We start from the raw sequence: 24,058 nt of genomic DNA on the forward strand, positions 1-24,058 counted from the left end.
CAAGCTCCCTGCTCCTGGACCGGCTTGTCTCCAGACAGAGCCTGGGAAGGACCCACCATCCCCAACCCCCAACCGGACCCTGGAAGGCGGCAGGACCCTGGACTGGAGAGCGCTGCGGAGCGCGCGACAAGCACCTGCCAGGAGTTGCCCGTTTTGCACCAGCCTCCCCTCCCCTTTGCTGTCCTGCCCAGAGGCAGGGAGAAGGGGCCCCAGAAGGCCTGCGAGGACATGCTGGTAAGGAAGAGGCCAGTTCACTAACCAGTACTGGTCCCATTTCTTAGGAGATTATCCAAGTCTCAGCCACTGGACGATAACGCTCCAGACAGGTTCAGGAAAGTCCACGTGGATCAAGGGCTGTGCTGGGCCTTCGTGGGCAGGGCTGACCTCAGCGCTGGGTGGCCAGGGTCCCGGGCTTGTAGACCGGGACATCCTCATCCCAGAGTGCCGGCCGCCCCTGGATGATATCGGCTGCCTTCTCTGCGATCATGATGGTGGGGGCGTTCAGGTTGCCACTGACCACGCTGGGCATGATGGAGGCGTCGACCACCCTGAGGTTTTCCACCCCGAGCACCCTGGTCTGTGGGTCCACCACTGCCGTGGGGTCGGAGGGCTGGCCCATCTTGCAAGTGCACGAGGGGTGGTAGGCGCTGTCTGCCTTCGCCCGCACGAAGGCGTCTATCTCAGCATCCGACTGGACGTGGCTTCCCGGCTGGAGCTCCTTCCCCCGGAATGGTGCCAGGGCTTTCTGTGCAAAAATCTCCCGGGTCAGCCTCACACAGAGGCGGAAGTCTTTAATGTCAGTTTCTGTTGAGGAGAAGAAACAGGTGAGACAAGTCCTCTTACCATGCTGGCCCTGCTGGAAGATTCTCCACTTGGAGAGACTCAAGAAGTTGCCCAAGGGGACACAGTTCAAGGACATGGAGGTCTGAGCCACCAGGCTGCCTGTCACCTACCCAGCAGCAGTGACAGCACAACCTAGCAGAGTTCCACGAAGCCCAGACAGCATCCTAGACGGACACAGAGGACCTTCATTTAAATCAAGGATTTGAGTTTTCTTACCTGCAAAATGGAGATAAGCCTGCATGCCCTGCCTCTGCCACAGCGTGGCTGTGAGTGCCCTGTGAGTATCCTTGGGCCACACCTGCCTTGTGGGGGCGGCATTCTGGCGGTGTGTGTACAGATGGGCCCAGAAATGTAATTTGCTTTTTAGAAGATGCTCCCAGGAACAGTAGGAAAAATGCTCCATGAGCTGTCTATACACAGCCAGAGCTCTGTGCATCTCTTGGTAGGCTGTTCTGAAAGCTGCAAATCTGTGTCGAGTGCCATCCTGGGGCCGCTTGTGGTGACTCAGGGCCCTGCAGGGCAGCACGTGCAGGTTTACAGCCCAGGATAAGGGGGTGGATGGAGGACAGAATGTGACTGTGGCTCAAAAAGTGGGCTCCAGGGCTAAGGTTCCGGGCAAATATGAACCCCACAAAGGCATTCATTCACTCAGTCTATCAGTGACCCAACAGGCTCAGGTCTGGGCAAAGCAAAAGCGGCTGGGGAATTACCTGTTGACAGGTAGTTGGGCTGGATCACAGGGTGGTCGTGGGGGTTGGCACTTCTCAGTTTGAGCCAGCCCACGCTTGTGCCCCGCATGGTCCCCACATGCACCTGGAAGAGCCCAGAGGAAGCAGTGACCCCGGTCACCCCCCAACGTAGTCATTTAGAGATGCCCTGTTTTCCTGTGGGGTGGGACTAGACATCCAAAGTCAACCGAAAGCAGATGCATTTTGGCATTTACTGTGCATCTTAACCTCTCCCCCGCCCCCTCCCCAAATCAAGGCACCAAGCCACCTCAGTTGATTGCTCTTGCTTCCTGGCTTTATACCTGATTGTTTGAAATGTTCAGGGCTGGCATTCCCTGGGCAGAGCTGGCCTCTCTGTCCATTTCTAGTACTCGGCACCCAGAGCCGGTGGCCCAGGCTAGGTGCGGGTCAGCCTTGCTGAGCACCATGCAGCCTGTCTCACTCTACCTCTGACTCCCCACCCCCCTTCTCTCCCCTCAGACACTGAGCAGGTGGAGAGCAGGACACAGACTTCAGGCCCCCCACCCCAAAGGCCTTGCTGTGATGGGGAGACCGCCTGCCCACCTGGTAAGCCTCCTGCTGCGGGGGGACCCGCCCATGGTCGATCACCTGGGACGGCAGGAAGTGGAACTGGATGTCCGGATGGGGGACTCCAGGCTGGCTCCGGATGAAACCCCCCGTTTCCAGATGGGCCGTGGCGCCATACCCTGAGGATCAGAAGAAGACGGTGAGGCAGAAGAGCAGTCCTGGCACGGCAGGTGGGTCAGACTCCTCTCTCGTAGGTAGTTCCTCCTCGTCTTGGCTGGCCCGTGTTCCAGTACTGGACCCACGTCCTCAACTTTCCTCTTTCCCCAGGTGGGCCCACCCAGCACCATGGCTTTCAGTATCAGCTCCATGCCAAGAGGCTTCAGCTTTGCACCCCTCCCGACTCCACCACTGCCAACGCGACTGTGGGACTTGGTGTCACATGGGCGTCCCAAACCTGCCCCAGCCTCCACCCCCAACTACACTACACTACTGTCACTGCAAGTCAAAAGTCAGAAAATACTCTTCCCCATCACCCTGCACCACATCTGTTAGAAAGTCTCTATCTTCGGCTCCAAAATCAACTTCAGCCCACCTTCTCAGCACTACCACCCACCCCAACCTCCATCCAAGCCCACATCACCTAAGTGATGGTGGCTGGTGCCCAGCCTACCTCTGTGCCTCCTGCAGCCCGCCCATCACACACAGACTGCGATCAAGGTCAAGTCCCTCCTCCATCCAATCTCCCACTGTTGTTGCAGGAAGGGGGAACCCCTTCCAAGGCCCAGCAGTAGGCTCTTATCTGACTCTTGGAAGTGACTCGTCAGAGGAGACACACATGCTGGCAGAGCAGAAGCCTTTGTTGGGAAGGACCACACTCCCAACCCCGGCTGCAGAGCAGCAGGCTAAGGGAGCCCAGGAGAACTGCTCTGCCACGTGGTTCGCGGTCCCAGGCTTTCTGGGAATACGGTTAGTTTTGGGGTCGTCTCTGGCCAATCATTTTGCTTGGCCCATAGTCTGACTCTGGGTCCCGCTTGGTGGCATCTGTATCTCTCAACCAAGATGCTGAAGGATTGAAGGATCCACTCAACCAGAGTGAAGGATTCTGGGAGGCTGGTCTTCTCCTCCCGCTTTTGGCCCCTCTCCTGAATCCTCCTGGTTATTTTTCAGTGGCAGCACCGTGTTCCTTATTGAGACCTCCTGTTGTGAGACTCCTGAGTCAAGTGGTCATCATGTGCCTGGCCAAGGCAGGTGGTTCAGTCTCAGGCCCTAGAAGGGCTCCTCCTTCCTGCAACAAATGACTGGTAGGATCTCTTCTTTGCTACGACTGACATCCTGACCATCAGGGATCAGCTTGCCTGCTGATGGACTGGACCCAGCAGCCAGCACTTGGACCCTTTAAATGTCCCTGGTCTCCTCCTGATGTGGACTGGCCAGAGCTTCCTGACCAGGTAAGGAACGAGAGACTTCACTGGCCTGTTTTCCCTTCCCTTTCCTCCTATCCTACTCTTCTGCTCTGGTTCTGGATGCAGAAGTCTAGTGGAAGAGCCTAAGTTATCTGAGGACTGGAGCCTGATCACCTCCTGTGGGCAGGGACCTTGAGTTATCTGGTATCTGGTTTGCGGTAAGGCTGAGTTCCCATCCTCCCTTCCTGTAAGCTCAGGGGGAAAGTCCTGTCACACCTGGGTGTCTGCAGGCGGCAGGAGACGTCTAAGGCCACCCCTTAGTTCCTGTTGGTCAGAACTCAAATCGGAAGTTCTGCATCTCTGTAGAAGGTTCTCTGAGAACCTTCGATCTGGAATTTAAGGGAGTGTCTGGTTAGGACAGCTGTGCCTATTTTATGTTCTGTCTTGTGATCTGTGAGGCCATTCTGCCTTCTGAAATAGGAAATTCTGGTTCTGTTCCATTGCAGGGCCCTCTTGGGAGAATTTGTCTTGACTTAAAAGGTTTTAGCTATGAGCCTGTGAATAAGAGAAGGATATTTTATTATAACACTGTGTGGCCAGAATATTCTTTAGGTTCCAGAGAAAACCTGTTTAGGTGAAACTTGAAAATTCCAAAACTGGTTCTTTTTGCATATACAGTTAGAAAAGGCAAGCTTGATACAATGTCCTTGAGAATTCTGACCCTGAGGTCAGTTCCTTCTAGGAGAACTTGGTTTTCTCACCCTGTGCCTTAACAGATCCTGAGGGCCCGGGTCCCATTTTATCTAGATCATCTCTATTTCCTGAGATAGATGGGGTGGGTGGGGAACCTTTCTAAACTATACTTACTCCAACCATTATTCATAAATTAGTGAGTTTTATAATACCCAATTCATGATTAAGTTTAGAAAATGAACCTGTGAGATCTCTGGTTGTGTATATATATAATCTCCTTACCTTTGGATGGTATTATCAAAATTAATTCATCGACGAGCTCTACCTAAGAAAATTAAGCTCTTATATAAAATTTCGAAACTACAGAAAGGAATTGGCAAGAATTAATTTCAGGTTCGTGTGAACTGGGAAATAGATTAATATCTGTTTTTAAACTTTGTTAATTTAAATAGATACGACTTGAGAGTCATCAAGTTATATGACTTGTATTAAACCAAGGTATGGAGAAGGAAATGGCAACCCCCTCCAGTATTCTTGTGCGGAGAATCCCAGGGACAGAGAAGCCTGGTGGGCTGCTGTCTATGGGACTGCACAGAGTCAGACACGACTGAAGCGACTTAGCAGCAGCAAACCAAGGTATAAATAAAGGTATTAAGATCTTATTATATCTATTACAAATTTGTCAGCAAGGAAAGTAATGTGGCATAATGAAATTTTATAAGTGAGTTAAATGAAAGCAAGATAAGAGCTTTTGGATGAATGTCTTAGGAATAATTATATTGTAGGAATGTCTACTTAAGGATAATCTCTCTAGATATTTGAAAATTTGCTTGAAATTTAGAGTTGTTCTAAATTAAGTGATGGACATTTATTGAATAGCGAAGTCATTCCCAAAGAAGACACTGAAACATCCATTATTAACCTTAATAAACAGAGAAACTAAAGGTATTTAGGATGATTAATGAGTATGTTTGGTGTCATCCTGATATGTTCTCTGTAAGAAAGCAAATGTTTTTAGGAATTATCACTAGCATTTATGTTCACTGATCTACAGAATCCTAATGTAAAAGATAATTCATAATTGCTTACCTCTTACTTTTCACTAGAAATTAAGGTTTTTAAAGAGTTCAGCACTCTAATTTAAATGTGTAATTAAAGCTAATAGAAATAAGAAAAGAAGCATTTCAGTATACAGTAGGAAAAGAGGATATGCATTGTCAGTGAAGAAGGTATGAGGAATGGAATTGCATTTTATTAAAGGAAAAGAAAGTGACTTACAGCTGGTTGTTTCTCAATGAAGAAAATGGAGGACAGGCTAATATGGATACAGAAAATAATGGAGGGTTTGTGGATCATCAGGATGGGCTAGGTTTAAAATAAAGTTTTGTTGTTAAAAGTAGGTTGGTACAAGACTGGTTTTCTCTATTAAGAGGACAAAGTTTCCTTGGAATGCTGCTTTTGATAACAGACTGTGTGAGTTTTTGTGCCTTTGCATGCTGAGTCGCTTCAGTCATGTCCTACTCTGCGACTCCATGGACTGTAGCCTACCAGGCTCCTCTGTCCATGGGATGCTCCAGGAAAGAATACTGGAGTGGGTTGCCATTTCCTCCTCCACGGGGATCTTTCCAGAGATCAAACCTGTATCTCATACGTGTCCTGCATTGGCAGGCGAGTTCTTTACCACTAGCACCACCTGGTATGGGATCTGTATTTGCTTCCCCCTGCCTTGCATTTATTTTTAAAGTTTTAATTGGAGGAAAATTGCTTTACAATGCCTTGCTGGTTTCTGCTGTACAACAAAGTGAATCAGCTGTCTGTGTGCGTATAGCCCTCCCTCCCACGCTCTAGGCTGTCAGAGCACTGAGCGAGCCCCGTGCTGTGCAGCTGCCCCCAGCCACTGCACACACGGCCCTGGAGATGGGTCAGTGCTGCTCTCAGTTGCCCCATCCCCTCCTCCACACACTGTGTATTCACTTTTGCGATCTCTTGTCACTTTGGTTGAGGAGGAAGTATTATCTTACAGTGATGTATGATCTTATTTGACCAAGTGTTTTGAAACCTTTTGACAAACTTTCCAAATATCAAAATTTAAAGTCTGAAACATCACTAGATTGTAATATGTGTTTTCCAAAACAAAACCTTCCCACAACTAATTATGATGACTTACAGCAGTTTGCTAAAGTATACCTTTGTAAGCAGAACTGAAACACTTCTTTCTCTGTACCTAATTCCTCTAGAGACTGGAAACTCTTAGGTTCCCAGCAGCTTTATCAGATAAATTAGGAAGGCCACCTCCTAATTGGTGCAGGAATCTCAAGGTATTATTTTACAGACCTCAAAAAGGGAGGAATTCCCCTAAATCTGTGACATGGCCATGGTGTGGCTTTCCTGGCCTAGCGAGGCTATCTTAATCAATTCATCAGACTTAATTTTAAATCAAGATATCTTGATTTGGCTATGTGTGATAAAAATGAGGGTAATTTTAGAAAGACTTCTGTGGATACCAAATTCTAATGTTATTTATTGAGGTCTGTGTTCACTAAGACTCACTTCTCAGATAGTTCCTTACTGTTATGTTAATTGTTGCAAAGTTTAATTGAATTATTGAAACACTGTAAGTTTCTTTCTAAAGCTTAATTTTTAGTAATCTGTTTTTGGATGAAGATTGGACACTCCGTGATCTACAACAGGAAGTTAACGCCAGGTATGGTCACTTAAAGGCTGCCTTATGTTGGGGACAGTGACACCATACTAGGGTTGACCAGCCAGAAATTGGGCGGAGTGCCTTGTGGACAACACCAATATACAACTTCCCTAAAAGGTAAAGGCTGGTATAGAAGAGACAGACAAAGTCAGATGAACTGAGAGGCTGGGCTGCACCTAATGGAAGTTCTCAAATTTTTACTTACGACCTTCCTAACACTGCGAGCTATATTGTTTATGTTGCCTGTTTTACAAAATTGTTTTCCTACATTACCAAATGTGTGACTGAGCCTCTGATAAGGTGATGATATATAGTTCCATATGAGATCGGTGATGGTCATACTGTAACTCCAGATATGGGAAGAAGCATATGAGCATCATCCCTCCTAGCTTTAATCGGACTCGAGAGTATTTTACCACAAATCACCTCCCTCATTCAACTAAAATTTTCTACACTAGTATCAAAAAGGCCTAACAGAACTATATTTTCTCTCATTCCTCACTACCCTCACCATAGCATAACTGTATCTAGTCACCACAAGTCACCTCTATAATAAATACAACACCAATAAGCAATAGCCAACCAGTAACAATTACTAATCAAGAACCATAACTCTACAACACTGCAGTTCCCACAGCCTCCTCACTAAAAACGCCAGAATCACCTCTGTCATCACTCAGCCCCCTAGTCTGTGAAACTTAAATACAATCTCTACTTTCTCACCTTTTAAAATAAAATGCCACTGAAAACTCTATCATCAACCCTGAAAGAAACATACCTAAAACAGTCTCTAATATTAGCGACTCACAGGATACTGCTCAGTAGCTGTCATATAACCAAACACAACCAACATCCCCCCAATAAATAAAAAATACTGTTAAATCCAAAAATGAGCCACCAAAATTCAACACAATCCTACAACCATCACCCACAATCATCCCAAGTCCACCATAAATAGGTGAAGGTTTTGAAGAAAACCCCACAAAACAAATTACAAAAATAGAACTTAAATACAGTATATGTTATCATTATTCTCACATGGACTCAAACCATGGCCAATGACATGAAAAATCATCGTTATTCAACTATAAGAACACCAATCACCATCATCTGAAAATCATACCCATTAATACAAATTATTAACAATGCATTTATTGCTCTTCCAGCCCCATCAGACCCATCATGAGGAAATTTCAGTTCCTACGGGACATTTGTTCAGCATTACACATATTAACAGGCTTATTTCTAGCAATCCATTACACATCAAACACAATAACCACTTTCTTATCATTAATACTTACCTAGTTAATGTTAGCTGGAGAATGCAATGGCAACCCACTCCAGTGTTCTTGCCTGGAGAATCCCAGGGACAGGGGAGCCTGGTGGGCTGCCGTCTATGGGGTCGCACAGAGTCAGACACGACTGAAGCGACTTAGCAGCAGCAGCAGTTAATGTTAGCTAGCCAACACATTGACTACAGGTGAGTTACCTTATATCTACATGGAAATAGAGCCTCCATATTTATATTTGCCTGTTTCTTCCTGTAGGATCAGGGTTCTATTATGGATCCTATAATTTTTTAGAAACTGCACTTTGTTAGAATCACCTATTTACAGTCATAGCCACAGCATTTATAGGTTATGTCTTACCTTGAGAACAAAATCATTCTGAGGGGCAACAGTTATTACTAACCTCCTCGCAGCTATTCCATATATCAGCATAAGTCTCATTGAAAGCGTCTGAGCTGGCTTTTCAGTAGATAAAGCTACTCTTAGAATAAAACGGAATGTGAAGAATTGTCTCTCGTTCATTACTGCAGCACTCACAGCTGTCCACTTACTATTCCTTCACAACACAGGATCTAAAAACCCCATAGGAATCTCATCTGACACAAAATCCCCCTTCACCCCTACTATACAATCAAAGACATCTCAAGTGCCTTAATTGGAGTTCTAATGCTACTAATGTTGGTGCTTGACTTACTAGGAGACCCCGATAACTACACACCCTATCAAGCCAGAGGGGTACTTAGTATTTGCACCACACTCCTGCTTTCAGTCCCCAGTAAACTAGCAGGGGTGTGGACCCTAATCCTTTCAGACTTAGTTCCAGCACTCTTCCCAGTGCTCCATACATCTAAGGAACAAAGCATAACATTTCATCCTCTCAGCCAAAGCCTATTTTTGAGTACTAGTAGCAGACCTCTTAACACTAACATGAATTCGAGAACAACTCATAGACACCCCTTCATTATTGTCAGGCAGCTAGCATCTATTTTATATTTCTAATTCTAACGCCAATAACTAACATCACTGAAAAATAATTTCCTAAAATGAGAAATCTTTGCAGTGTGTCTATTATCCTGGTCTTGTAAACCAGCAAAGGAGAATAACACATTTCTCTGGGAAGAAGTTCCACCTCCATCATCAGTACCCAAAGCTGAAATTCTACCTACAGTATACCCTGATATTTCATTATGGGACATTTACAACATTATTAAGTACCTGTGAGTATTAAAATAACCTCTTTTTACCATAAACTATGTACTGTGCATATACTCACTACGACATGAATATGTACATACATAATGTATATACGTGTTATAACATGCATTATTTACCCCATGTTTATACGCATGTACATTATCTTATTGACAGTACGTAGCACATATTACGAGTCATATTTAGCACATTAAATCAAATCAATTTTAGTCAGCACAAACATTGATTGCAAGCTTAATCAGCAAACTGTGTAAAACCACCAGTCTGCTTGGCAGCTGCCCCTCTTCTCTCTGCAGGCCCGTGACTTGTGGGGGTTTCTGCTAATGAACTTTATCAGACATCTCACCTCACTTCAGGACCATCTCACCTAAAACTGCCCACCTCTTTCCACTTAAATAAGACATCTTGATGGACTAATCAGTGCATGCTCACATATAACTGTGATTTCAATTTTTTAAGGGATGCTGTGACTCAGTTGTGGCCTTAACACAGTCAAATAAATTGTAGCTGGACTTTAATTGAATATTATTTACCAATATGATCAATCAAAAAGTGTCTTTCAGTCAACGAGTTCAGGACATAAGGAAATGTACACACACCACATGTACACGGATCGAACAAGTACATGGCCTATTTAACAACCCCCCTTAACCACCCCCAATGCTAAATCCCATGCTCTAAGTAACCCTGCCAAAACAAGGCAAAAACATGTAAATACATAGAATTAGCTGTCTACTCAGTAAACATGAGTAACTTAATGCTCAAAATTAGGCCTAGAAAATAAACCCCAATCATACCAATAAACTACCTAGATGTTTCCCATCTATATAGACAGACATTTCCCTAGATCTATTGACCACTGTCATGAAAATTTTATCAACAAATCCAACAGAAACCACATAAAACAACTACATGTATATGTTATTTCACTATGTAAAAACAGCTTGTTAATGTAGCTTAAAATCTAAAGGAAGGCACTGAAAATGCCCAGATGCATTTGCCAACTCCATGAACACATAGGTTTGCTTCCAGACTTTCTCTTAACTTTTAATAAAATTATACATGCAAGCATCTGTGCCCCAGTGAGAATCTAAATCACCAAGATTAAGGGGAGCAGGCATTAAGCGCAATATTAGTAGTGCATAACTTAGATTTGCTTAACCACACCCCCACAAATAACAGCAATGATAAAAAGTAAGCCATAAACAAAAGTACAACTAAGTTATATTAAGTAGGGTTGGTAAATTCTGTGCCAGCTACTTCAGTCATATAGTTAACTCAAATTAACAGTGATATAAAATAAAGTTAAATTTTAACTAAGCCATAAAAAGTCATAACTGAAATAAAAACAGACTCTAAAGGCGAGTTTTGTATTTCCTGACTACACAATGGGATTAGATACTCTATGCTTAGTTCTAAACTCAAATAATTACAAGATGAAATTATTCACTAGAGTACTGCTAGCAACAGCTTAAAACTCAGAGGACTTGCTAGTCCTCTAGAGGAGCCTGTTCTATAATCGATAAACCTCAGCAACCCTTGCTAACTAAGCCTATATACTACCCTCTTCAGCAAACCCTAAAAAGGAATAAAATTAAGCCTAATTATCATACATAAACACGTTAGAACAAGATGTAACCTATGGGGTGGGAAGATATGAGCTACATTTTCTATTTCTCCATTACACAAAAAAGTTTTTATGAAAAGTTAAAAACCAAAGGATTTAGTAGTAAATTAAGAAGAGAGTACTTAACTGAGTAAGGCCATGAAGCATGAACATACCACCCATCACTCTCCTTCAGTGTTATAAGAACTTCCTATAGTCTATTAGTAAATACTAATAACAAGAGAGGAGACAAGTCGTAGCAAGGGAAGCATACAGGAAAGTGTGCTTAGATAAATCAAAGCACAGCTCAAATAAAGCACCTAGTTTATACCTAGGAGATTTCATAATTTATGACTATGTTGAACTAAATCTAGCCCAACACCCCTTCTCCATATCTACTAATATGAGGAGACTAAATGTTGAAGGAAGGTTTTATTTAAAGTATGGGAGATAGAAAGTTAAAATATCTTCTGATTGCTATAGAGAGAGTACCATAAGGGAATGACGAAAGAAGCCTTACAGGAACAAAAAGTGAAGTTTACCCTTTGTACCTTTGCATAATTATTTAACTAGCAAACATTTAACAAAGAGAGGTTAAATATCCTGAAACCAGATGAGCTACTTATTAACAGTTTATTAGAACAAACTCATCTATGTAGCAACATAGTGAGGAGATTTGTAAGTAGAGGTGACAAGCCTAACAAGCTTACTGATAGCTGGTTGTCTAGGAAAAGAATCTCAGTTCAACTTTAAAAATTACCAGAAAAAAAGAAATGTTAATATATTTTTAAATGTTAATCTAAAAAGGTATAGCTTTTTAGAAATGGATACAGTAAAGACAAACACCACCACAGCTGGCTTAAAATCAGCCACCAATTAAGAAAGCATTCAAGCTCAATAACAACTTTACCTTAATACCAGTAACAAGCAAATCAACTCCTGGATTCATACTGGACTAATCTGTTGGCCAACAGAGGTAATAATATGAGTAATAAGAAGTATTTTTCCTTTCATAAGTTTATATCAGTAACTAATAAAATACTGATATTAACAGTATATAAATATAACTCAACATTAAATTATTCACGGTGTGTGTGTGTTAAAGTCGCTCAGTTGTGTCCGACTCTTTCTGACCCCGTGGACTGGGGCCTGCCAGGCTCTTCTATCCATGGGATTCTCCAGGCAAGAATACTGGAGTGGATTCCCATTCCCTGCTTCAGCGGATCTCCCCAACTCAGGGATCAAACCTGGGTCTCCCACATTGCAGGCAGACCCTCTGCCATCTGAGCCACTGATTTGGGCTAAATTATTTACTAACACACTGTTAATCCAAGGAAATGCACTGTTAATCCACAGGCATGCACTCAAGGAAAGGTTTTAAAAAGTCAAAGGAACTCGGCAAACACAAACTCCGCCTGTTTAGCAAAAACATCACCTCTAGTCTAGCTAGTATTAGAGGCACTGCCTGCCCAGGGACAACTGTTAAACAGCCACAGTTTCCTGACCATGCAAAGGTAGTATAATCTTTGTTTTCTACATAAGAACTTGAATGAACGGCCACTCGAGGGTTTTACTGTCTCTTAGTGAAACTGACCTTCCCATGAGGAGGCAGGAATAACAGAATAAGATCCTGTGGAGCTTAATTAACCCCCCAAAACCTAATTAAACCACCAAGGGATAACAAAATTTTATATGGGTTGATAATTTTGATTAGAGTGACCTCAGAAAACTAAGAAAATCTTCTGAGCGATGACAGTCTAGACTTGCCAGTCAAAACATTATCACTTACTGATCAAAAAAATTGGTCAATGGAACAAGTTACCCTAGGGATAACAGCACAGTCCTGTGCTAGAGTTCATACCAACATCAGAATTTACAACCTTGATACTGGCTCAGGACACTCCAATGGTGTAAGGGCTATAAAAGGTAAAAAGTCCTAAGTGATCTGAGTTCAGACTGGAGTAATCCACGTTGGTATCTATCTCGTATATATTTCTTCAAGTATGAAAGCACAGAGAAATAAAGGCCCACTTTAGAAAGCACCTTAAAATCAATTAATATATAATCCTAATTTAATTAATACATAAAAAATAATACCCGAAACCAGGGTTTGTTAAGGTAGCAGGGCTTAATTGCATAATATTTAAACGTTTATAACTAGAAGTTCAAATCCTCTAACAAAATGTTTATAATTAGTATCTTAATACTTATCCCCATTCCTCTAGCTGTAACATTCCTAACATTAAATGGATGAAAATTTTTAGGTTATATTTAACTTCAAAAAGGGCCAAATATTGTAGGACCAGGTGGCCTATTACAGGCCTCTGCTCTTGCAGTCAAATTATTTACTAAAGAACCGCAACAACCAGCTACATCCTGAATTTCCACATTTAACACTGCACCAATCCTAGTCTTAACCATATGAATTCCCCAACCCAGACCCCTTATTAATATGTATCTAGGAGGAGTATTTGTGTTCGCAATTAACAATATCAAGCCTAGCTGGATGCTGTATACTCCATTTTATGATCTGATGGGATTCCAACTCTAAATATGCATTAATTGGAGAAGCCCTATGAGCAATAGCACAATTTCAGAAGAAGTAACACTAGCAGTTATTCTTTTATCAGTCCTCTTAAGAAATGAATCTTTTACCCTTTCTCAACCTTCATCACAACACAAAAGTATCTACAAAAAAATTTCCCATCATGACTCTTGGCTGTAATATGATTTCTTTCCACTCTTACAGAAACTAACGAAGCCTCATTCAACTTACTAGGAAAATCTGAACTTGTATCAAGCTTCAGTGTAGAATATGCAGCAGGCCCATTTGCCACATTTTCCTCAGCAAAATACACCAACATTATCATCAACAATATGAAACATTTTCTCAATCATCCTATTTCTGGGATTGTTCCATAACCCCTACTTACCAGAATTGTACACAACCAACTTTATTACCAAAACACTTTATTACTAACAATTGCTTTCCTATGAATTCAAGCATCCTGCCCTCGATTCCAATATGATCAACTAATCCATTTACTCTGGAAAAACTTCCTACTGTCAGTGCTAGCCCTATGCATAGGATACGTCTCAGTCCCTATTATAATACCATCAAGCATCACAAACGTAAGATATATGTCTGAAAAGAGTTACTTTGACTGAGTACATAATAGAGGTTTAAACCATTTTATTTCTAGAATCATAGGAATTGAACCTACCCTTAAAAATTCAAAATTCTCTGTGTTACCACATTACACTATATTCTATAGTAAGGTGAGCTACCAGGCCCACCCATACCCTGAAAATGTTGGTTTATATCCTTCCTGTACTAATAAAATCCCATCATCTTTCTCATTACCCTAACAACCATTATCTCAGGAAGCACAACTGTAATAATCAGCTCCCACTGACTACTTACCTGACTTGATTTTGAAGTAAATAATACTAGGACTTCCCTGGTGGCTCAGAAGTAAAGCGTCTGCCTACAGTGCGGGAGACCTGGGCTCGATCCCTGGGTTGGGAAGATCCTTTGGAGAAGGAAATGGCAACCCACTCCAGTACTCTTGCCTGGAAAATCCCATGGACAGAGGAGCGTAGTAGGCTACAGTCCACGGGGTCGCAAAGAGTCGGACACGACTGAGCGACTTCACTTCACTTCATTCCCACTATAATAATAAAAAAAGTAACCCATGAGCTATAGAAGCATCCACTAAATGTTTTCTAACCCAAGTCACTACATCAATATTACTTATAATAGACATTATCACTAACTTGTTTTACTGTGATTAATGAACTATTATAATAACCTGCACTCCAATAGCATCCAGAGTAAAAACAATAGCTCTAACCATAAAACTAGGACCATCTCTTAGGGAGTTCGGGATTGACACGTACACTCTGCTATATTTTAAATGGCTAACCTACAACAAGGACCTACTGTGTAGCACCTGGAACTCTGCTCAATGTTATGGGGCAGCCTGGATGGGAGAGGAGTTTGGGAGAGAATGGATACCTGTATATGTATGGCTGAGCCCTTTTGCTGTTCACCTGAAACTATCACAACATTGTTAATCGGCTGTACTCCAACAGAAAAGGGAAAGTTTGGTGTTTTTTTTTTTTAAGAGGGATGTATATTAGCAAAAGAAGGACTGATGAACCACTTCACACGAGTTAGAATGGCTCTCATCAAAAAGACAAGAGATAAGTAGTGGGGAGGCTGCACAGCAAAGGGAACCCTCTCCCTCTTGCACTGTTGACAAGACGATAAACTAATGCAGCCACTGTGGAAACCAGGATGGAGGTTCCTCAGTTACAAAGAGAACTACCCTATACATGACCCAACAATCCCATTTCTGGGTCTGCACCTGAAAGACGACAGGGGGATCTCAAAGAGATCCCTGTGCTCCTGTGGTCACTGCTGCACCACTCACGAGAGCCAAGAAACAGAACCCCCAAAAGGCCCCCTGTGGAGTAATGGACAAAGAAACTGTGGTGCGTATATATATCCAGTGAAGTGGCATTCCGTCACCAGAAAGAGGGCATCCTGCCATTTGTGACAATGTGGATGGATCTTGAGGGCACTGTGATAAGTGAAAGAAATCAGAGAAAGACAAATACTGCATATCACACCTCCATGGAATCTAAGAAAGTTGAACTCACAGAAACAGTATAATAGTGGCTGCCAGCAGCTACAGGGTGAGAGAATATGAGGAGATGCTGGTCAAAGGCTACAAACTCCCAGTTTAAGATGAGTAAGTTCTGGGGATGTAACATACGGCAGGGTGACTACAGGTGACAAGACTGTTACTAACAGTTAGTTACTAACAGAGTAAATCTTAAATGCTCTTGATGCACGCACGCGCACACACAGAAGCACACACAAAAGGTAATTATGTGAGGTGATGTGTTAGCTAACCTCAGTGTGATAATCATTTTCTAGTGTACATCATGTTGTACACCTTAAACTTATACCTTATGTGTCAGTTACCTAAAAAGAAAGCTGCAAATAGGAAAATAAAAACTAAGACTATCTCCATTCCACTTCTGAGTACCTGAAGTTACGTACGGTATCTCATCAACAGCAGGCTTAATCTTACTAGCATGACAAAAACTTGCATCCTTGTCAGTATTACTCCAAATCTCACCTTGTATCAGCCTAAACCTAGTACTATCCATATCTATACTATTTATTGTAATTGGAGGATGAGGAGGACTAAACCAAACCCAACTATGAAAAAGTACAGCTTACTCATCAATTGCTCACGTAGGGTAAGACCCATTATACTGCATAAGCCAACTGTAACAATCCTAAGCCTATACTTTATAATAACACTTACCATATTCATACTATTCATTTACAGCTCAGTCACCACCACACTATCACACACATAAAACAAAATACCCATTATTACAACCTCCATTCTCATCACACCATTATCAATAGGTCTTCCACCACTATCAGGATTTATGCCAAAATGAATAATCATTCAAGAAATAACAAGAAAATAACAGTATTATTTTACCCACACTAATAGCTATCACAGTTATTCAACCTTGCTTCTACACACAACTCACATATTCTGCAGCACTAATTGTATTTCCCTCCATAAATAATATAAAAATAAAATGACAACTTGATTTTATAAAACAACTTTCTTACCAACAGTAATCATATTGTCCACAATAATCTTACCTCTTACACCAATCCTTTCAGTAATGGACTAGGAATTGAAGTTATACAAGCCAAGAGCCTTCAAAGCCCTAAGCAAGTATTTACTTAATTCCTGCTAAATGAAGACTGCAAGACTCTATCCTACATCAGTTGAATGCAAATCAAACACTTTAATTAAGCTAAATCCTCACTGGATTGGTGGGATTACATTTCCCACAAAACTTTCAGTTAACAAGTAAATACCCTAGTCAACTGGCTGCAATCTACTTCGCCCTATTTCTCCTGCTGCCAGGGAAGAAAAAAAAGGCGGGGGTGCAGGAGAAGCCCCAACAGAATTGAAGGTGTACTCTTTGAATCTGCAGTTCGGTAAGCAAAATTCAACACAGGACTAGGCAAAAAGAGGACTCCACCCCATCTTTAGATATACAGTCTAATGCTTACTCAGCCATTTTATCTTGTATTCATAAACCACTGACTAGTCTATATTGGCCATAAAAATACTGGCAAGTTATACTTACTATCTGATGCTTGGGACTTGTTAATTTGTGCTGAATTAGTCCAACCTGGAACACTGCTTGGAGATGATCAGATTTACAGTGCAGTTTTAACAGCCCAGACATTTGTAATAATTTTCTTTATAGTTATGTGTATTGTAATTGGAGGCTTTGGGAACTGACTAGTGCCACTAACGACTGGGGCACCCGACATAGCCTTTCCCTGTGGAGATAATGTAAGCTTCCGATTACTTCCACCCTCCTTCCCACTTCTGCCTGCATCGTCATCAATAATTGAAGCCAGTGCTGGTACAGGCTCAACTGTATATCCACCCTTAGCCGGAAACGTGGCTCACACTGGAGCTTCAGCAGACCTACCATCTTGTCCCTACATCTAGCGGGTATTTCCTCAATTTTAGGTACTTTTAATTTTACTACCATTATAAAACCACCCCCTATATTCCACCATTATTTTGTGTGACCAGTTTTAATTGTAGCTATATCGTTGCTATGGTTACTGTTCAGTCACTAAGTCGTGTCCGACTCTCTGCAGTCCCATGAACTGCAGTGTACCAGGCTTCCCTGTCCTTTACTATGTCCCGGAGTTCACTCAAACTCATGTCCATTGAGTTGGTGATGGTATCCAACCATCTCATTGCTGCTATTAGCATTACTTGTATTAGCAGCTGGGATTACCATGCTATTAACAGACCAAACCCTAAACACAATTTTTGTTTCACTAGGCAGGAGGGGGTGATCCAGTCTTATATCAACACCTATTCTGATTCTTCGGACACCCTGAAGTCTATATTCTGATTTTACCTGCATTTGGAATAATCTTGCATACTGTATTATTCAGGAAAGAAGAGCCTTTGGGATATAGCGGTATAGCATGAGCCATAATATCAATTGGATTCTTAGGAGTCACTGTATGAGCTCACCATATGTTCCAGCAGTATAGATGCTGACACACAAGTATATTTACATCAGCCACTATAATTATTGCTGTTCCCACAGGAGTAAAAGTATGTACTTGACTAGCAACCCTTCATGGAGGTAATATCAAGTGATCTCCTGCAATAATAATGAGCCCTAGGCTTCATTTTTCTTTTTACAATAGGTGGATTAACAGGTGGTGTCCTAGCTAACTCATCACTACTCACTGTCCTTCACGATAACGTAGTTGTACACTTCCACAATATATTCTCTATCGCAGCAGTTATTTGCTATTATGGGAGATTATGTCTATTGAGTCTCACTGTTCTCAGGATGTACACTCAACATGAAGCAAAACTTTACTTTTTGTAATGATATTTGTAGGGGTAAATATAACCTTCTTCCCACAACATTTCCTAGGTCTCCCTGGAATCCCATGATGATATTCTGACAACTCAGATGCATAAAGAACGTCAAATATCAACAGCAGTAATATTAGTAATTTTCATAATTTCAGAGGCATTCACATAAAATGAGAAGTCTCAACAGCAGAGTTAACATATCTCTTGGGAGAATGTGGGAGGGGCCAAAAGAGGGAGGAAATGATCAACCTCCACGAATCTTCCATGCTGGAATCCACTCTGGCTGAGAGATGTGCGCGTCACCAGGAAGAACCACGAGTCAGATTATCAGCCAATAAAACGACCAGCCAGAGGCAACCCAGAAACTAACTCCTTACCTTGAAACCTGAGACTATGAGCCATGTAGCCCTGGCTGCTCTTCAACCCAGGGGCCCCTTCCCAATAAAGTCTTTTGCTGTGTCAGCCTGTTTGTCCCCTCAGACAACTCATTTCTGAGAGCCTGCTCTGGGGCCTTGGAAGGCCCTGCAACGCCTGCACCAACGCCTTCTCACAGCACTGCAGTCTCCCTGGCCAACAGATTTGTTCTTCAAACACACCAAACGCCTGCCCCCAGGGCCTCTGCATGCATTCTTCCTGCCTAACAGGCCCCACGGCACCGATCTCTAGTTTAACACCCTGATTACTCCTTCACTGTACTTAAAGCTGAGCATGTTACTTCATTTCCGTCCATTGTCTCCACTAGAGCGTAACCTCCCTAAGAAAGCCTCCCTTATTAGCACTTCTCACCATGTAGCTCAGAACAGAGGGGTGTGAGGACTGCGTGCTGAGTGAATGAGTAACATTTCAGCTAGAAACCAAATGGAAAATGCTGAGATGGAAGCTGATTCTGTGGCCCAGCATCAACCGCCCTTTCTCCAGGCCCCTGGGCCCCGACCGTGTCCAGGACAAGTCCATCCCCGTCCATTCGGCAGGAGGAGCAGCGCCAGCCCTTGCAGAGACTCACCTCGGGCAAGTCCTGTGTGTGGTGTCTGGTCCTCACACCGGCCTTCCATTCAGGAACTGTGTATCCCCGTTTTGCAGATGGGAAAACTGAGGCTCACAGAGCTGACATGAATGGCACAGTTCCGCTTTGAACCAGAAACCTGGAGCCACAGCCTGTGCTAGGTGCCTCAACAGGGAGGCTGTGCTGTCCACAGACCATCTCTCCCAAAGTCATGGATGAGCACACCCACCTGTGAACTTCCAGAGCCACTCCAGGCCAATCCAGGCCTTCCTCAGGGGCTTCTGTGCAGAGTGGAGGGTGATGGGGCGGGTGCATGCCTGCTGGATATATATCTCCAGGTGGTCTTGGAGGTTCTGGCCAACTCCTGAAACCAGAGGGAATGGTTAGGAAAACATCTCCCAAAGGGGCTTGCTTGGCTGGCCTCTCAACATCCCCCTGGTTTTGAAAACTCTCTTCGTTCATCCACTTATCTGCCAGGCCAGCTCCTGCTCACTCCCAGTAACCCCATTCCCACACTCCCAGCTGTGTCTGGCCCTCTTGGACGCTGCTAGAGCTGCCTGCCCCTGCCCCTTGCTCCCCGGGTACCACCTGTAACCACATAGGTGCCTTCCTGCTAAGCAGTCCTCCCCCCAGGTCTGCAGCTGGCACTGCTCAGTGAGCTGCCCCTGGCAGGGGAAGGAGGGAAGCGTCATGCTGAGCCCATCCAAGCTCAAGGGGACACTGGGCAGTTCACTGCCATGGACCAGCGCTTTCACAGGCCTCTTAAAATTAAGCCTCCAGCCCTCTGGGAGCTTGTAAGAGAGGGCAAGAGGGACTGGGCCAGGCCCCCAAAAGCATCAGAAATGGAAGAAATATTAGGCCTGGGAGAACCATCTTAATACGAAAAGCATGTCAGGATGGCTGGTGAGTCTTGAGGATGGAAAACACAAAGGCCTGGACCTGCTCCCCAAAGGACCACCCTGCTGGCCCACCTGAGCCTGGCCCCGTGGGCTTTTCCAGCAGATGCTCCCTGCTAGAGGGGCTTAGCTGCTGAGAGGGGCGAGACAGCCTGTTACGGGAGGAAGGCAACACGGAGACTTGAGGTTTCCCTGTGGGGATGTTCCAGTGAGAATGGGGGGCTTCAGGCTCGTGGGAAGAAACTGACAGCTCTGAGGAGCCCTGACTCCTGTCCCCTCTCCACTCCATGCTAAGAAAATATAATAAGCGTTTTATTTAGCAGAGACACCTCTGGGGTGCAGTGGGGAAGGGGGCTCACCAGGAAGGTGGCACACCACCGGGATGCCCAGTTTCCTGAGGTCGTCTGCATTGCCCACGCCCGACAGCATGAGCAGCTGTGGAGAGTTGATGGCACCTCCACTCAGAATCACCTCCTTGCTGGCATAAGCCTGGAAGAGGCAGGGGGCCACGCAGGTCATGCTTCCCCTCCAGGAGAGCCCATCAGCACCCCGAGAAGGTGGCCTTGGCATGACCACTTAGGGATCCTGCTCAAGGCCCAGGGGGAGGAAGCGGATGCTCAAGGCGCCACTAGCGGAAGGGTAGGTACAGGGTGCAGGGTGGGTGTGAGCATAAATATTCCGATATTTTCTGCCACAGCCAGAAAGTAATGATCCTGCAATAAGGACTGTAGTGCTTAAATGAGATAAAGGAAGCAAGCATCCAAACGAGCAGTTTAAAGAAAGCCTGTGGTGAGCCAGATCTTCGCATGGGATGCAGGACAATCCTCACACACTGCTAAGTGGAAAACAGCACAGTGCAGAGATACGGAGTGTGATCACAGATACGGTTTTTACCCGAGCTGAAAGTTGCTCAGTCATGTCCGACTCTTTGGACCCCATGGACTGTACCCCACCAGGCTCTTCTGTCCATGGGACTTCTAGGCCAAAAATACTGGAGTGGGTGGCCTTTTCCTACTCTAGGGGATCTTCCTGACCCAGGGATTGAACCCAGGTCTCCTGCATTGCAGGCAGGTTCTTTACCATCTGAGCCACCAGGGAAGCCCAATATGGTTTTTAAAGCCTCTAACATAAACCTATCAATTTCTGGACAAGTGTGGAAGGCAGTAGCATACTGAGGTTTAGGAGGGTGCTCATGCCAGAAAAATCACCGGCCGGTGGCCAGACCGGGGCTCCCTCCCTTCTGCCAGGCCACTGCCTCCTGCCAGGCCTGGGGACAGTCTTTCAGGCTGTTGCTACCAGCTGCTCACTCCTGATCACCATGCTGACGGAGACAAGAACATGACTCCTGCCCACCCACACTGCCTGTGACCTCGGGGTCATTGCCCACTCCCTCCCGGCCGAGTGAGCTGCTCAGGCCTGGTGGTAATAATTCACTCACCCTGTGGCTCTCGCCGTTCTTGATGTACTCCACACCCACTGCACGGGGGCCTTCAAACAGAACCCTGCTCACAAACGTCTGGGTCTCGGCTGTGAGGTTGGGGCGGCTCAGTGCTGGGTGCAGGTACGCGCAGGCCGTGCTCCAGCGCTTGCCTGCAGGACAGAGCAAGGAGATCAGTCAAGCCCACGCCCGTTCCCTGGGTTCCTGTCATCCAGGAGGAGGTAGGTAAGGTCAGGAGTAAGAGGGAGTTTGCCTTTCCCGTGACTCTGCAAGCTCTGTCTTCAAAGGAAGACTGAGACCCAGATGCCCTGTGCAACTGAAATCCACATCGACCTGGGGTCCCTGGATGCAGGTGGGCAGACATCCCTCATCCTTGAGAGGAGGACAGAGGCCAGGAGGGGCTGATGACAGCCCTGGGTCCAACCTGGCTGTGCCTCCACCCTGCTGCCAGCAAGACTGGTCACCGCTCTGTGCCTCGTATGCCCATGTGTAAGGCTCTGAAACCGGAGGCTATGTGCCTGGTGAGCTCTCCATTATCCACCTCAAATGGGACCAGAGGATGCCCAAGGTGTCGCCACCTCCGGGTCAATTCTCACTGGCTTTGGGTGGTATCCTGTGGGCTCTCGCCAGTGCAATCTCTCATCGTCTCCACCTCAAACCAGCCCTAGCCTGTCCACACTTACTGACCCTGACCAGGGGCCGGAGCGGGGGGGCTGGAGGGATGCGGCTGTGCTAGAACAGCTTTTCTTTTTTAAAGGAGGAACCTGGGAGACAGGGAATCAGGAGGCTCGCACCTACCTTCGTGGATGGTCATGTCCATCCAGCCGAAGCCCTCTTGCTGGAAGCCGTTCATGTCCTCGGTGAGGGGGTAGCCGGCCTGCTGTGCCGCCTCCAGGAACGCGTGGTGCAGCGGATGGCCGCTCTTGCCCCGGGACACGCGCAGGGGCCCGTCGCCCCCGCGGTACCTGCCGGCGCCCAGCTCGTGCGCCTGCGCCCTGCGGAAGTAGGGCAGGCAGTGCGCGTAGTCCCAGCCCGCGGCGCCCTGGCGCTGCCAGCGCTCGTAGTCCTCCGCGTGCCCGCGCACGTAGACCATGGCATTGAGCGACGACGAGCCGCCCCAGACGCGGCCCCGCGGCCAGTATAGCACGCGGCCGTCCAGGCCCGCCTGCGGCTCGGTGTGGTAGCACCAGTTGTACGTGTCGTCACACAGGTTGGCCACAAGGGCCGCGGGCATGTGTATCTTCCAGCGGAGCCGCTTGCTCCCCGCGTACATGTCCTTGGGCCCAGCCTCCAGCAGCAGCACGCGCTGCTCGGGGTCCTCCGTGAGCCGGCCCGCCAGCACGCAGCCGGCGGAGCCCGCACCCACCACCACGTGGCTGTAGTCGCCGCGGCTCCGGGGGCGCTTGCTGGCCAGAGCGCGGAGGCCCCGGGGACCCTGCGCCCCCAGGGCTCCCCATGGGCCCAGGCATCCTCCCCGCCAGCCTCGCAGGACGCACCACATGCTTCCAAGCCCAAGTTCTCTTACTTCCACCGAGGGAAATGTGATGATTCACTTGCCCTAAAAGTAGAAAAAGAGCGTTGGCAAAGTTTAACTCAGCATGCGTGGTACAGAATCGGTGCCCGCCTGGCGCTGGGTGCGGCAGGCCTGGGTGGCACGTTCCTGGGGAACCAGGAGGAGCAAACACAAGCAGGAATATCAGTCTTGCGGGATCAGTGCCCGAAGCGACAAGCCCAGGGCTGGGGGCACAGGAGGCTCCTCCCCACCTGCGGGGCGTAGGGGGATAGAAAGGCTTCCCTGTGACATCTGTCCATGAACCTGGAGCGAGGGCAGGACTCTACCTGCTGGAAAGCAGGGGCTTGAGGGCCTTCCACGTTTGCCCTGACTCCTCATCCATTCAAGACCCGGAGAAAGTTGCTGAGCCCCTATCACCTGCCAGGCAGGCAGCCCTCTCTAGGAATACCCAGAGAACAAGACATCTGCCCTCAAAACTGATGGTCTGGGACCAGGGAGACAGACAAGACTTATATAAACAACCAAAGTAAGGTCAAGGTGAGAGGCTAGAGACTATAAGCTTACAGCCTTTGACCTGAGGGCACCAGAGTGCAGGAGAAGGGTTTGCAGCTACAATCTTCAAAGATCACTCTGTCCAGTGCCAGAGTTTTAACAAATGTCAGTAATTTCTGGAAGGTCCTTTCCCAACAATGTTCATATCAATTCCAGCATGCTCAGTGCACACGGGGAGAAG

At 45.7% G+C, this 24,058-nt stretch overlaps 1 protein-coding gene across 1 annotated transcript; it reads right to left on the reverse strand.

Annotated features, from left to right (window-relative positions):
* Positions 1-383: 383 nt before the first annotated feature.
* On the reverse strand, positions 384-23,313 carry CHDH (choline dehydrogenase). The gene is made up of 7 exons (XM_052648574.1): positions 22,611-23,313; positions 21,813-21,964; positions 20,734-20,863; positions 19,708-19,842; positions 2,136-2,278; positions 1,554-1,656; positions 384-804 (listed from the first exon to the last, which is right to left on the reverse strand). The coding sequence occupies exons 1-7, from the start codon at positions 23,311-23,313 to the stop codon at positions 386-388; spliced, it is 1,785 nt and encodes a 594-aa protein (XP_052504534.1). The 3' UTR covers positions 384-385.
* Between the last annotated feature and the right edge of the window lie 745 nt (positions 23,314-24,058).

Source organism: Budorcas taxicolor, chromosome 1, assembly GCF_023091745.1.
Source record: "Budorcas taxicolor isolate Tak-1 chromosome 1, Takin1.1, whole genome shotgun sequence".
NCBI classification, from domain to species: Eukaryota; Metazoa; Chordata; class Mammalia; order Artiodactyla; family Bovidae; genus Budorcas; species Budorcas taxicolor.

Coding starts and splice junctions, on each gene's coding strand:
- CHDH (XM_052648574.1), bottom strand. CDS start 23,313: ATGTGGTGCGTCCTGCGAGGCTGGCGGGGAGGATGCCTGGGCCCATGG. Junction 21,965..22,610: donor GGACATGACCATCCACGAAG/GTAGGTGCGAGC, acceptor TCTGTCCTGCAG/GCAAGCGCTGGAGCACGGCC. Junction 19,843..20,733: donor GGTGGTGTGCCACCTTCCTG/GTGAGCCCCCTT, acceptor CTCTGGTTTCAG/GAGTTGGCCAGAACCTCCAA.